The 15140-nt window shown below is 37.1% G+C and overlaps 1 protein-coding gene across 4 annotated transcripts in view; it reads right to left on the reverse strand.

The window, feature by feature from the left end:
• The window catches only part of FMN1 (formin 1), a 169147-nt gene extending 154007 nt beyond the window's left edge, over nucleotides 1-15140 (reverse strand). For all 4 annotated transcript variants that reach the window (XM_068193067.1, XM_068193065.1, XM_068193064.1 and 1 more), the window contains exons 1-2: nucleotides 15067-15140; nucleotides 886-2890 (exon numbers count right to left, since the gene is read on the reverse strand). In XM_068193067.1, coding sequence (XP_068049168.1) covers nucleotides 886-2788 — 1903 coding nt within the window. In that variant the 5' untranslated portion in view covers nucleotides 2789-2890; nucleotides 15067-15140. The remainder of the gene's footprint in view (nucleotides 1-885; nucleotides 2891-15066) is intronic.

The following is a 15140-nucleotide window of genomic DNA, read 5'->3' on the forward strand; positions in this document are numbered from 1 at the left end:
AAGCAGCAGGCATAAATGCAAACATCATAGACAGTATTCAACACCCTCTGGCTAAGGTAATGGTTTCACATCCCTACACACCTCCCCTTTTGGAATCTCCCTTTCATGTCACTTTGCACTGCCAGCCCCCCCATAAGATAGGGGGACCAGTCTGAGCCACACCTAGACCACTGCAGAATTAGGTCAATCAGCCTTCCCGTTTCTTAACTTAAAAATGAAGGCTATAGATGTTGATGTTCTAGCTAACAAAAATAGCTATTCAGGATGTCATATAATCGTGCATTTTTACACAGTATATCTTTATAAATATACCCATGCACTGTAGTCAAATACATTGTAACATGACTCCTGCATGCAATCATTTTGAAAACAAGCTTTTTCTTAAAGAATTTACATGTACCTCTTGTAGCTAAATGGGCAAAGTGCTTGTCATATACTTAAGGACAAAGTAAATTACCTTGTTCAGAAAATATTCTATCAGTTAAGCCAAACAAGCAAAAAAGAATACTTTGGAGAATAAATGCTACCATAACATTTTGAAAGACTAGAATATAGCACAGGAAAAGCAGAAAAATAAGCATGCAAGTTTTTTTCATTTTGTACAGAAAGATTTTTCCTTAATTTGGCTAAGGGGTAATTTAGTAAAAACAAGACTGAAAATAAGCTGACATAAAAATGTACCTTGAAACCTTTTATAGCTGTAACTTTTGTTTAAAAACTTCAACTTTTCACCCAATCTGTAAGTAGTGAAAAATTTTTTATTTAACACAATAGTTATTATTGATAGCTAGTATTAAACCCAAACCAAACAAACCCAGAAAAAACTTCAAGACTTTCATGCTCAATTGATTCTTTTAGTTTAAAAATGTATAAAATAGGACTGACCTGGACAGAGATTCTGTTGTGTCCGAGTAGTTAATTTTTCTTGCACAGCACACTTTTCAATATGTCCTGCAGTTGCATTATGATGTAGGCCCCGTTGTCTGCTGGCAAACCCCAATTCTCCAGAATCAGAAAGCTTCCGAAAAAACTGTGGCTCTAAATCACTGAAAGAGAAGTTTATAGCACCATGCCTTCCATGGCCATAGTCACTGAACATGGATCCGTCCTCGGTGTTCTGTGTTGGTAACGGGAGTATCCGGTGATGCAGCTGCGGGCTGGGCAGTCTCGAAGATAACGGAGAAGGAATAGGTGACATTTGTTTGTGTGCATTAGATAACGGATATGAATTACTAAAAACATTACTCACTGCTGCTAATGGGGGTGAATGCAGCCTTTTCTCTTCCAGTTTAAGATTACTACTTGTCTGAGGAATATCAGGACTTTCATTTACAGGCAGGTTCAAAAATAAATGCTTGCCGTTTCCCTGGGATACCGTGGTCCTTTTCTCATATAGTGAGCCTGGCAGGTTTCTCTCTCCTCTTGTAATTTGTTGCAGTCTCTTCCATTCTGCAGCTTCATCTAAACTGTCGCTCCGGATAACTTTCAGAAGAGCTTTATTAACTGCTCCCACAAGGTTGCATGACTCATCAGTAATGTGCACTCTCTCTGCTTTGTACTGCAAACCAGAGCCGTCTTCCTCCTTTTCCTGAAGCACACTGTTATTAGAGTCTCCAGCAGTTTCATTTACAGAGTATACATCACTTCTTGATATAAACTCGTTATGTGCTCTTATGAGAGCAGGAGAAATGGTTTCATTATCTCTGTGAGAATCAGGTAAAGACTCAGCAGGGGGGTTGGTAACTTTTTTAATACAAGTGTTGAAATCCTGGACTTCAGAAAGAACTGTAATTCCTGGTTTCTCCTTGCATACTGGCTCAGAATACTTGCTACTTTTCAAGATTTTAGCAGCTGCAGTTTTACTTAATGTCTCGAGTTTGTTTAGCAGACTGTAGTGAGATGAAGTGGTCCTCTGTTGTACATTGGTAACTTCAGGAATGCAGTCTCCATTTCCCACTGGTTCAACTGCAACAACATCATTGATGTCTTTTGAGCTAGAACTTGGTAAGTCAGCATCCAATTTCACAGCTTTGTTGCTTTTAAGAAAATACTCCTCTTCTATCCACCTTTCAGGTTGTATTCTGTTGTCCATTGGTAAGTTATCCTTACCTTTTACTGTTAGCCAGCTGGAGGGAGAAAAGGAGCTGAGATAACTGCTGGTAGAAAGACTTGTGGAGACCATCTTCTTATTTTTCTGTTGCATGTCTTGCGTACTCAGTAAAAAGAGATGCTCATGTATCTTTTTTCCCTCTTTCCGATGTCTGATCTCCTCAAAGCTCTCTTTCCTTCTGTATTTCCTCATTTTTTTGTGATTCAAATTGTCTCTCTTTGTAGAATCCAGCAATAACTCCTGCTGATGTGTAAGAATGGAGTAATTACCACCTTTAAGTTTCGAGACTCCGGAAACATCATGTCGCTTTTCCTCCTGATGTCCTGCCTTAAGGTCCAGAATATGATGGGATCTCAAAACACAGGATAAAAGATTTTCCTTTTCAGGAGTTAGTTTGCACATTTCATTGAGAAGATCTTTTGTGGTAGCTTGCTTGAAAATAATAACTCCATGATCTTTATTAGGCCGTTCTCTCAGGGCTATGTCTAACCTCTCCCTCACTTGATAGCAGCCATAGAAATTCTTACTGGTTCTATCCAGAGTTCCAGAGCCCATGTAAGTAAATCCCGAGACTTTCCCATCTGGATGATAGAAGCTGATGTAACAAAGCTCCGTAATGGGTTTGTGCAACAAGAGGATGGTATGCGTGCCTTCCATTATGCTTGCCAAATTAGTCATTCATTTAAATTGTGTTTTAAGTGTTCCAAAGCTTGCATGACATAGCATGTGAGGCAGGGAATGGACGGAAGGCATCTGACTAATCTTCAACAATAATATCGTCTGTTGGAAAAAATAAAGAGAAGCCTGTCAAACTTGATTATGGCAAATTTAATATGACGAATAACAAGCCTCCAGAAGCACAATATTCTCTCAGTATTTTCTGATACTAATCTTTTACCTTGAAAATCTGACACAAAAACAATGACATTGCTAACACTCATAGTTGGAGTCATAATTTTTCTCATACATCATTCCTCTGTCTTCAGGGTTCTCAGTCAATGCTGTGCCATCAGGTCACAAGATGGTCACTAAAACCCCATTTCCAAGAGACTTTACTTTTGAATGGTGGAATCTCTTGCCCTCCCTCTGTCAAAAGTTAATTTTCTGTTGAACATTTAGTAAAAAGAACCATTCAAGCATGCCTGTTGCCTTTTTACTCAGAACAACCACCAGCATAACACCATCACAATGTAATTAGGTCTTGCTGCTTTATTTATCAAGAAAACATTTAGAAAATAAAAAAAGGCTGAATATTTTCTTCTGGTACTATTTTGTGGAACTACCAAGACATCAAGAAAACTTGGAATAACAAAAAAATGTAGTACATGGAGGTACTAAACAAATCTATTTTGGATCAACATGCAATAGTGTAATTGTACTTTTATAGGCCAATTTATGGAACTTCTTTATTTCCTATTCTTTTAATCATATATTTTCTTCCTACAGATTGGATATATTTACATTCTTTGGATACATAATAGAAGTTGTTTGCTCCTTTTGAGAACTAAATTGTTTTTATCCAGAAGGAACTCTGCTACCACAATTAAAGTGGAGAAGTCTGAAGTCATTAGGAAATGCATAAGCATCAGGGAAAGACCTAAAGCCCAGGAGCACAAAAAGCTGGAGAACACCTGCTCCTACACCGACAAATGCAGGAATTTCAGTTTGCAACTGAAAAAAAATTATGAAATGTTATGTTGTATTTATTCTAAGAGTCAAACTTAGGAAAGAGTATTTAAAAGGAAGCTGTTATATTACTATGTAACATATTTCATAGCATCATAGAAAAAGCAGATTTGGAAGGGACTCATCAAGACCATCAAAGCCTGGCCCTGCACAGGACACCCCAAGGGTCACACCATGTGCTTGAGAGCATTGTCCAAAAGCTTCTTGCACTCTGTCAGGCTGGTGCTGTGATCACTGCCCCAGGGAGCCTGTTCCAGTGCCCAACCACTGGATGAAAAACCTTTTCCTGATATACAACCTAGATCTCCCCTGACTCAGATTCATGCCATTTCTTCAAGTCCTGACACTGTTCATGAGAGTGAAGAGATCAGTACCTGGCCCTCTGCTTCCCCTCAGGAGGATGATGAAGACTGCAAGAAGGTGTCTCCTCCAAATGGAACCAAATGAGTGACCTCAGCTGTTCTTCTTAAGGCTTCCCCTCCAGAACCTTCATCATCCTCATGGCCTTCCTTCAAATATACTCTAAGAGCTTCATATCTTTCTTATACTGTGGATCTCAAACTGCCCCCAGCACTGGAGGTGAGGCCACCTCAGTGCAGAGCAGAGCAGAGGGACAATCCCCTCCCTTGCCTGGCTGTGATGCTGTGCCTGATGCACCCCAGGACACAGGTGGCCCTCCTGGCTGCCAGGGCACTGCTGACTCATGTTCAGCTTTCCATCAGCCAGGACCCCCAGGTTCCTTTCTGTGGTGCTGCTTCCCAGCCCCTCATCCCCCATTCTGTCCATCCCAGGTGCAGAATCCGGCACTTTCCCTTGTTTCAGTTCATATGGTTGGCGATTGCACAGCCCTCTGACTTGTCAAGATTTTTCTGCAGGGCCTCCCTACCTTTGAGGGAGACAACAGCTCCTCACAATTTAGTGTCATCAGCAAGCTTATTTAGTATTCCTTCAAGTTCTGCATCCAAGTCATTAATGAAGATGTTGAAGAGCACAGAGCCAAGGATGAAGCTCTGTGAAACACCACTAATGACAGGCCACCAGTCTGATGTCATCTGATTCACTATAACCCTTTGCACCTGACCATGAGCCAGCTGCTCACCCATCCTATAATGTCTTTTTCCAGCTGTGTGCTGGACATATTGTCCAGAAGGATATTGTAAGACACTGTATTGAAAGCTTTGCTGAGGTCCAAAAATTTACAAGTTTTGTATCAGTTTTTATTATGCAGACTTAGATATCATTTTATTATCATTAATTTATGGACATCATTTATAATGATGTCCATAAATTATTATAAGTAATTACTGAACTCCAACTGTAAGAATCAAGCAGCATTTACCCAAAACATCTTATCAACAAGCAGTCATTTATTGTAGTAATTTAATTGCATCTGTTTATAATGTTCTTTAAACAGTTCCAGACTTTACATTTACTTTGAGTAGTATCATTCTTCATGCCAAGAAAATTCTTAAAATATATACATAATCCTTAAATTCAGAGGAGGTATCCTAAGGAGAGAGACTACTGTAAGAACAATGTTCCATTAGAGATATATGAGCTTCTTAATTCTGTTCACCAGGAGTTAACAGTTGAGTGGCATAATTCAGAATACTGTTCAAGCATAGGAAGTGGTAGGAAAGGTGAAAAACCTTTAGTCATTACTTTTGTCAAAGACTGGCCTGTTGTTTCATAGACTTGTAAGAGCTTCTAAGAAAAATATGGTGTTCTGTTTCCTCTTATTCCTTTTTTAACTCATTGTGCAAGTCCGGAGTTCAAGACACAGGCAAGGCTGAGGACCAGCCTCACCTCTTGCCTCACCAGTCTTCCTTGTCTCCAGCTGTGCACGCCGGCTGCTCTCTAGCATAGACTGACCGTGCAGTCACAGGGGGTGGGTGTGTCTCACAGGGGGTGTGTGTGTGCCACTGGCAGATGCAATCAAGAGTGGTTCTGCATACAGAAACATTAGGAGTTGTCTTAGCCCTACTCATTCTTCAGTCAAGCAGTAGTGAACATCCCTTAGGAAACAGCATCATGGAAACTATAGACCCAGTGGCTATAGACGCAGACATTATGATCAAATTCACTATCCTTAAATGCCATCTATGATATCACCAGGTTCAAGTCAGTCCTATTCTGTAGAGCACATTACTTTTGGTAACATGCATGGTTTTGGTTTGGGGTTCTTTCTGTGACAAAAGATCATATGTGTAAATAAGAGAGCTAGCTAGCCCTTGTCTCAGCTGCAGATTTGCTATGCCCCTCCCAAAAACCAAGCAGCTCCTCTAAACTAATCTGAGTTCTGAATCATTACATTACTGAAACAAGACCTACAGCTCTCCTTGAATAATATTGCAAAAATGATTAAAATTAAAAGCTCTTTTTTACATAGAAATAGACAAATACATTGATCTTTTTTTTTTTGTGGTCTTGTCTTGGAATAACAAACTTATGCCAGTTTGAACCTAGTACAAAGGCTGCATCCTATGAGTTATCTTCTTAGTTACACCAAATAAAACAGTGGGTTTGGTACGCACACATCAACACATTAAAATGTAGAATCACTGTGAGTAGAACATAACTCCTTGTAAGGAAAAAAATTACACAGGCTTTGAAATTAAGTATTAAAAGTCAGTTATCAGAAAAAAACCAGTAATAGTAACAGCAATAACAGAAAGGACACGTTACTATTAGGCCAATGTCATATTCTGTATCAAAACTTCCACGGATTTAAAAGATAATGCAATACCAAGCATGGCACTGTTTACTGGTATTTTGACACTTATTTCTACTAGTAGATATATTTATGACCAAGAAAACATTTTAACTTCATTGCCTTCAGCATCTTATTCTACCTTTTTTATAATCTTCCATCAGAAAACAAAAAAAAAAGTGAACTCCCTGCTCTATAAACAGAAGCATTATAAGAAACTATCAGAATTATGTCAAGGAAAGGCCTATTATTCCAAGAAAACTTAAAATTTTAGCTACAAAACATATAACATGGAGTGATGAAAACAACCTTCAGCATCACTGCTAGGTTTCTCTACACAGCTTTTCAATGCATAGTAGCAGAGCAGTGGGATTCAGGTTGTGAGGATTACTGCTTCAAGGAAAAAAACATCTACTTAGAGAAAGCTAATAACTGGAAAGGACAGCTGAAATTGTTAAGCAGGCAGCTGGGAAGCAAAGCTGCCCCGCTGATGGATTTTCTTTCAGTTTAACAACAACAAAAAAATGTCACAGTGGTCTTCAAAGTCGAATGCCAACACATGCATTCATTATGCTGTTCAAAATGTACTCTTAAAAACCCAGGACCCGATTCCTACAGCTCTTTTTCTCTAGCAGGACACATCATTCGCTTCTCAGCATGACAGATGGTCTTCCTCCTTTCTCTGATACTTAAGTAAGCCAGAATTGAAATTCCTTACTTTCCCAGCTCTTCCTAATATCTGACTGTTACTAGGTGACAACCTGTTTCTGAGCACACTATGACTAACTTTCTAAGCTATGTAGCTAATTAACACATCACAACAGCAAAAGCACAGTAGAAGAAAGGTAGTAAGAATGTGAACAGACCAAGGCTTCACATCACAAGCTTGAAGACAATGAAATGAAGTTACTGATAGTAAATGAAGTTAATATTTGTTTACTGAGCACAACTGGCTTGATAGAGACAAACACCATCATTTTCTTCTCTTGCCTAAAATTTCAAATTTCTCTGAGGTTCTTTCAAATTTTCATTATACTTAAAAATATTGTCATTAGAAAGATAAAGGTTATAATATCTTAGTGAAGACAAAATATTACAGCTCCTTCCAGCAGCTTTGACACAAATAAAAGAATTCCATAAAGAACTTTCCAACACTAAGTCTACAATATGTTTATTGGATTGTGGCAAAACCAACAAAAAAAAAAAAAAAAACCAAACCAAACACCACACACAAAAATACCAACCGAATTTAGAGTATTTAATTATTTGTATAATAGTTTGAATGATACTGATATTGTTAGCAATAATCACTTAAAATACTGCTCTTTTCAACTTCACAAGTACTGAATTACACCAGCAAAGAGAGCATTAAGGAATATAAAACAGAGTCTTTGCTAGACAGGAAGCTGCTTTATTAAATTTCAGGTCTCATCCAATGGCACAAGGGAAGTATTACTGCATATTAGAGTCCTGCATATAAATTCAGATGAAACAGAAATAACCCAAAACAGAGGGTAGAAAGTCATTAAGTTAATCCACAGTGCAGAGCTTTGTATACTAAAACCAACTTCTAACCATAAATACAACCTTTGGCTGTGTCATTCTGTTCAACCTAATCCAACACCGAGAACCAGGAAATCCAGGACAGAGTCCATGAAACAAAAAAATCTGAAACCCAGATCTTTGAATACATCATTGTGATCCAAAGATGAGGAAATCTAAACTTCTTGAAACCAAGAACCATAATTGAACAAAAAGATAATTTACACAAGGTATGTAAAGTTAATTAAAATCAGGTTTAAAAGTTTCTGGCCGGACTGAATAGTATGACGATGCCTCACTAGAAGCAAATACATTCTGAGTAGCCAAAGTGCCCCATACTTGTTCTGGACCTTTGTAGATCACTGTCTCATTTGGCATAGCTGCAAACATGCATATTATCTTCTTACTGTACAGAAGATGGAAAAAACCATTGATGATACTTTGGGGTTTGGAACTAATATTCACCATTTACACCAAAAAATACATATTATGTTTGACTAGTCAAATACAAAATAATAGATGTATTATTTGCAGCACCTGGTCTCAAAAAAATGTTCCCGAAAGGAATCTTAACATGAAAGTTCTCATCCCTCTGTAGCCTACTTCAGTTTAGCAAAGCAATAGCTATCTTTTTTCTGGCACATCTGCATCAGAAAGTTAAAATAAAAGCTGTCACACAACGTGTCCTCATGAAACTGTTTTTGGAGTCAACCATACCACAAAAATGTCCTAAATCTGTTTGTCAAAGGTGACTAATTTGCAAGAATTAGTTACTAAATGAGATTTCCATCACAAACTCACCCATCTGACTGTTTAATAGGTTGCTAATAAAAAAGTCTGCAATGGATATTACAAATATGAAAAGTCTTTTTAATGTAGGAAGTACATCAAGCAGCAAACCAGCAGACAAAGCAGAAGCAAAGGCAATCTGTACACATATCCCAAAGAAATAACACAGTAACAGCCTGTTTGAAATAGACTATTTCAAGAAGTACAGCATTTAAACAAACAAACAAGTTCCTTCTGCACTCCAGTCAGGTTTTTACACTCTCCACCTTGGTCTTAGACATTTGGCATGAACCAAGAGAGCAGATGAGTCAATCATCTTGCTTCTAGGTTTTTTCTTTTACTAGAACAGAGTTTTCTGACTGCTGAAGAGGCAAACTGAAAGGTAAGTACCTCTAAAAACATTCCTCATAGTCCCCCCATATGTAGAAGCTCAAACTTATGATTCAAAGGGATGCAAAAGATGATTATGAACAAGCAAACAAACATTGCCCCAAACTCTTTGATGGTAAGAAAACCTGTAATTATCTCAGTTGGTTAGAGCATGGTGCTAATAATGACCAAGTTGTGAGTTCTACCCCTGTATGTGACATTCACTTAAGAGTTGGACTCAGTGATCATTGTGGGTCCCTTAGAGTTCAATACAGGCTGTGAAAAGAATATTTTGCCAAATCTGGAAATTAAAATAAATGTTACAATGTTTTTATCTATTTTAAAATAAAGACAGGGTTCATTCCTCAACAACAATCACACGGTATACTCTGCTTTACTAATTTTACATCAATATATGTACCTCACTCAGACGAATAACTCTCACCTACAACATCCCTACATCCCTAACACCTTCCCTATATCCTTTGTACCTCATATGAACACTCACAATCAAACCTTATAACTTATAATAGAAAACTACTCCTTGATATATGTACAGGGGATAGTGGCTAATATTCAGCGGAACTCATATAGTAACATAAAAAGTAATCAGAGGCAAAAGGAAAATATCTTTTGCCTCAGGTTACAGATGTCCTAATGAAAAGCTGCACTTATTGACAGCTGATTTTTAAATAACAAAGAAACAAACAAAAAGCCATACTAGACCAGAACAGCTACTACAGAAAAACTATTCACATTATCTAAAATATAATCTTTACATATTTCAGCACAAAAATATTGTTGATAAAATATAATCTTTACATATTTCAGCACAAAAATATTGTTGATAAATAAATATCCTGATAAAATGTATTATCAGGAAAAGTAAGATAAAAAATTACATTTACAGTGAACAAAAAGAAACAAACTCGCAATATCATATTTGTACATGTCCGACTTGGGTCATAAACTGCACAAATTACTTTTTCCAGTTTTAACCCAGATAGATAATACCCCTTGCAAGAAAGCATTTTTTCTCAATACTTTATGAATGGGTAAGTTTTACAGGATACACAGTAACTTGTTTCTGCTTCTGGCAGCAACTATAGGATATTTCTACAGGAAAATAACATGAATTTAAATAAGTGTTTTCTAAAAAAAAAAGTATAATCTTCTTGTTAATCTTTGTCCAAAAGCTTTAATCTTGCTTGTTCAAGTAGCCAACTCTTCACCAAGAGCTGCATCTTGTTCTGTATTGTATAAATAACATCTTTAATTTCCCCAAACCAAGAAAGTACATATTTATTAATTTAATTATTGAATGCCCATGCTTATTCGTTTCATGGTGCTGTTTAAATGAGGTATTTAGTGTACAGCCTTTTAGATCAGAGGACTTTCACCAAACATCACTTTCAGAGACTTACCTGGCCATATATTCTGAACTTTAAACACAATACAGTATTCAGGGAAAGCAAAGAAAGTAACAAAAAGGCTACACTGCAGCAAATGTTTGAGCTATTTCATCAGCAAGGGAAAAAAATACAGCTGCAAAAAAATTGGACTAATCACAAAAGGAGGTGCAAATCATAAGGACACTTCAGTGGTGAAAACAAGAGAGAAAATGAATTTGAAGAGTAATAACAGCAATTAAAACCTCTCCTATAACATTTTATTCCTACAGAAGGTCTCCTTCACAAAATTCAGCAGGTTTTGATTATATATTTCTGTAGTTAAAGGTCAAATACTATGTCCCACATTAAGTTCTTAAGAATCAAGAACAATTTTCTAAAATAATATATTTGACTAGTTAATAAACCTATTTTTAAGTATGCATATTTTTTCAAAAATTATGCAATGGTTGAGAATAAACTCAGTAGTACTTTTAACTTTTCTCCCTTCAAAAATGTTAATGGTCTTGAAATTACTTTAGCTTTAAGGAATGTTGGGTTGTTTCAAAAATCCTAACAATAATTCAAGTTTTGAAAACCTTGGCTGTACAAGATAAAATGGGATGTAATGACTTGGGATGATAATATTAACACTTCAAAACAGAAAGTATTAGATCAGAGTACTATGGTCACCTTTGTTTTCTTCATTCCAGCTTTTTGCTAGCGGCATTTCATACATAGCTACATGGTTTCAAAATATGACCACAACTAACAAAAAATTATAAACCAAAACGGTAGGAGAGATAATAGGCTTTCAAAAGGCCTGGTAAAGAAGTAAGCACTGGGGTTTAGATATACATTTATTCTGTTTTATCAGTCCCAAGTGCATATCATTAATATTTTCAAAAGTCTTGAAAATGGTTAATTGCTTATATGTCATTGTCATTTTCTTGGTCTGCTCCCTATCATGGAAGATTGAACATAGAATTTTATTAAATTCAGCAAGTCTGTCAACAGCAAATGCATTTTTACCAATAAAAATATTTTAAAAGAATTATAAAACCCAAATTAGTTTAAGATTAAACAGGTCACATAAATCCCTAATGGAAGTTCTAACTTAACAATACAACTCTCATTGGGAAAAAAAGCAATAAGATTAAAATATGAGTAACACAGAATTTCAATATAATAAGCTTAAAATACCACAAGATCAAGAGAATGACCAAGAAAAATGTCAACTTAAATTTTGACAATAGAAATTACCATTTTACTTTGAGATTTCAGTAGTGCCATTTAAATTAATCTACAAGACTTGATGACTCTTTAAATAGAGGACAGTAGCAATTCAATACAAAGAATTTAAAGGTCTATTGTCATTTTCTAAGGGCCCAACTCAACAAAATGTATATGATCTTGTGGAGATAATCAGCTCTCAATTATTGCCCTGTAGAACTGGATTTAAAGTCAACCTGAACGTCAAAGTAACGATTGGAGGTTCAATCTTCCATGGAAAGAGAAGAAATGGTAGTACCTGCCTGGCTAGGAGACAGCGACTTGGATAAGAACTCACACATCACATTTTGTGCGCTTTCCTTCCAACTTCTCAGCCAGAAGTGCTGATATACATACTGCATATTTAGCTATACAAACTGTATCTCCAGTCTGGCAACACTTACAGGAAGGAAAAATGACAAATATTAACATAGAAACATATAATGAAATTGCATAAGACTAAATGATCATGACAAAAAGAACCTTTCCCTTGGGTTTCTCGTTACAGGCAGATCTAAGTTCTATAGGCTCCACTGTCTCAGAGGAGGTTTGAACTACTCTGGCCATTAGACACAAAACCAGATTTAAAAAAAAAAAAAATCAAGAACCAACTTGAGCTTTGTCATTAAAATATAATTGCAGTCTTTTCTCCTACTGTCTCTGTATGGGGAAATAAACATTAATGGTCACAACTAGCAACCATAGCAGTGACATGATTATTAACTAAAAAATGAGGGGTTGTCATCAAGGAATAATGTATAAATATAGAAAGCATGCTAAAATAGTAGAAATAATTTACACTTTGTTAAGGCTCAGATTCCATTGAGTTATATCTCTTTGTTTACTCCATAATGGCCAGTTTCCTGCATTTTGGTACTCCTCCTGATACCTAAACCCTAATGGAATACGTATTCAGATAATATATATTTTCAAGTCATATGAGATCCAAGCTAAAAAGAGGAAGTAATTTCATGCCAAAATAGCTAAAGAAAAATTAAAAGCTGACAGACTTAGATTCCAGGAAGATTGGGTGGAGAAAAGAACAAAAGCTAAGTTTTGGAAACAGCATAATAAAGGCACATAGAAAAGTTGGGTGTTTTTAAGACTAGAACTCATTCAGTTCTTAAATACTATACTCTAGGAGCAAAAAGTCGTCCAACCCTCGTGCCTTAATGAAGACCTCTGTGTTTTTTCTTACTTTTTTTTTCCTACTCTTGACCACTGTCTGAAAAGTATTATTGGGATTTAATTGTCAAGGCTGCTTTTGACTCCATTTTCAAACATTTTATGTGTGCAAGTTAAAGCAGGATCAAAGCCTCAGAAAGGATGGCCTTGTTTACCTAGGCCTTTTCCTAGGTAAACATAAAACAACCAAACACAACAAGAAAACCAAACCCAAAGCCCCCAGTGAAAGACCAAAAACACAAACCCCCCAATCTCCACCCCATGACAAGTGGTTCTCCATATCCCAGGCGGAACTGTCTCCTCACCACCTTTTTATATCCTGACAAATATCAGTATAAAACTGACATTCATTACCTTGGCATTTATTTTGAAACCCAGCCATTTCCCCTTTTTCTACTTTGTATTTGCCTACAGCTTTCACTTTACAGACACAAAAATCTGAAAACAGAAACTGAAAGGAAAAGTTCCAATTTCCTGGAAATACCTGCCTATGTAAGAAAATCTTTACAGAGATAATAATCTTTTACCCATGTCTCTATTTCAATCTTACCTTCACAAGATGCAAAATATTAGAGAAACATTGTCCTGGTGCTCACTACTTACTACATGATTAAATCACCTATGCCAATGTAGCTGTATTCCCTACACATACACCCATTAAAAAACCACACAGGAACATGCATGTCCATGCTACTTGACTTTTAGAGAGATATGTTCACCTCAAATGAAAACTTATTTCCACTGCTCACATGTTTGATTTCTTACCAAACTGCAACTTTCTGTGTACAGTCCTTCAAATTATGTTGATGTTATGCGTTGACAGTTTCTTTTTTAATAGTAACACAAACAACCAGTTCTCCTTTTTTTCACTCTCCATTTAACCCAACGTTGCTGAACCTTACAAAAACAAGCCTATCCACCTTCAAGCACAGTCCAAGCTACCTGGAAGATTTACCTAAACTTCGCAGCAATACTACTACTATACTTGTAGAAATATCTTTAAATGTGTACATAGTAGTTTAATGATAATGCCTGCACAAGATATTTCTACAAGTAAAATGATCATTAAAGCCATCATGAATGAATGAAAGGATGGGTGTAAAAAATAACTAAAATCCGGAACATTTTCAAAATTTCTTCCTCTGTAGTTTCTCAGCAATTTTTAAAAATTGGTTGATTTTTTTGTGAAGCTACAAGAAAAGAACTCCTTATGATTCCTGCTACAGACTTGAGAAAACACATATCACAAGACAAGACTGTAGGACAGCCAGAAGGACTAAAAATATACAGTTCTCAGACCAACTCTGTCCGTAGTGTCATGATGCGATTTAATATTGCAGCTGAAGAAAGGAGACTGTGCAAAGCAGCAAGAGAAGGGTTTCTCCAGAATGCCAGGATGTGTCTTTTTCCTACATGCAAGAGACATTAGCAAATGTCAGCGTACAAATGCATTGTAACTCAGGGTAACAGTTCATCAGCCTCATCTGCAATGGTGACCCCGATAAGCTTCACAACACAGAAGAACAGATTGTCTGAACGCTGTAAATATTTATCACGTGTTTCCCACTCATCTGCCCTCCGGAGTGCCCGACGGTATTTGCACACATCAAACGCTACAGAGTTACAACAATCCGCATTCCCGCTTCACTGCGCTTATCTCGCACACCAGACTAGAAGAAATCGAGAATAGTTTTCAGAGTCATTTTGGGGCCGGGGGAAGTAATCCAGTTAAATTGACTTTAATAGCGCTGTCAAGAAAGGGGGAGGGAGGAAATCTACGGACTTTCTTCGGACCGCAAGAGAAACTAAGAGATCCCAGCTCTCGTGATTCCCTAAAAGCTATTTATAAATAAGCGCCAGAGAGAAGACGAGATGCTAATGACGACCAAACAGATCCCTTCCCTGCAGCCCTGAGATAGTGGTTTTATTTTGTAATCCACTCGATTGCGACAGAGCCACTGCGGGGAACCGAGCAGATGGGCAGATCGGTGGGCAAGTGAACGAGAGAACATTACCTTGCGAGAAGCAGCGCGCCGGGAGGCGATGCTCCTGCTGCAGTTTCGGGTGCCGGGAAGGACGCGGGGTGCCG

This window comes from Anomalospiza imberbis, chromosome 6 (genome assembly GCF_031753505.1).
Source record: "Anomalospiza imberbis isolate Cuckoo-Finch-1a 21T00152 chromosome 6, ASM3175350v1, whole genome shotgun sequence".
Classification (NCBI taxonomy): Eukaryota; Metazoa; Chordata; class Aves; order Passeriformes; family Viduidae; genus Anomalospiza; species Anomalospiza imberbis.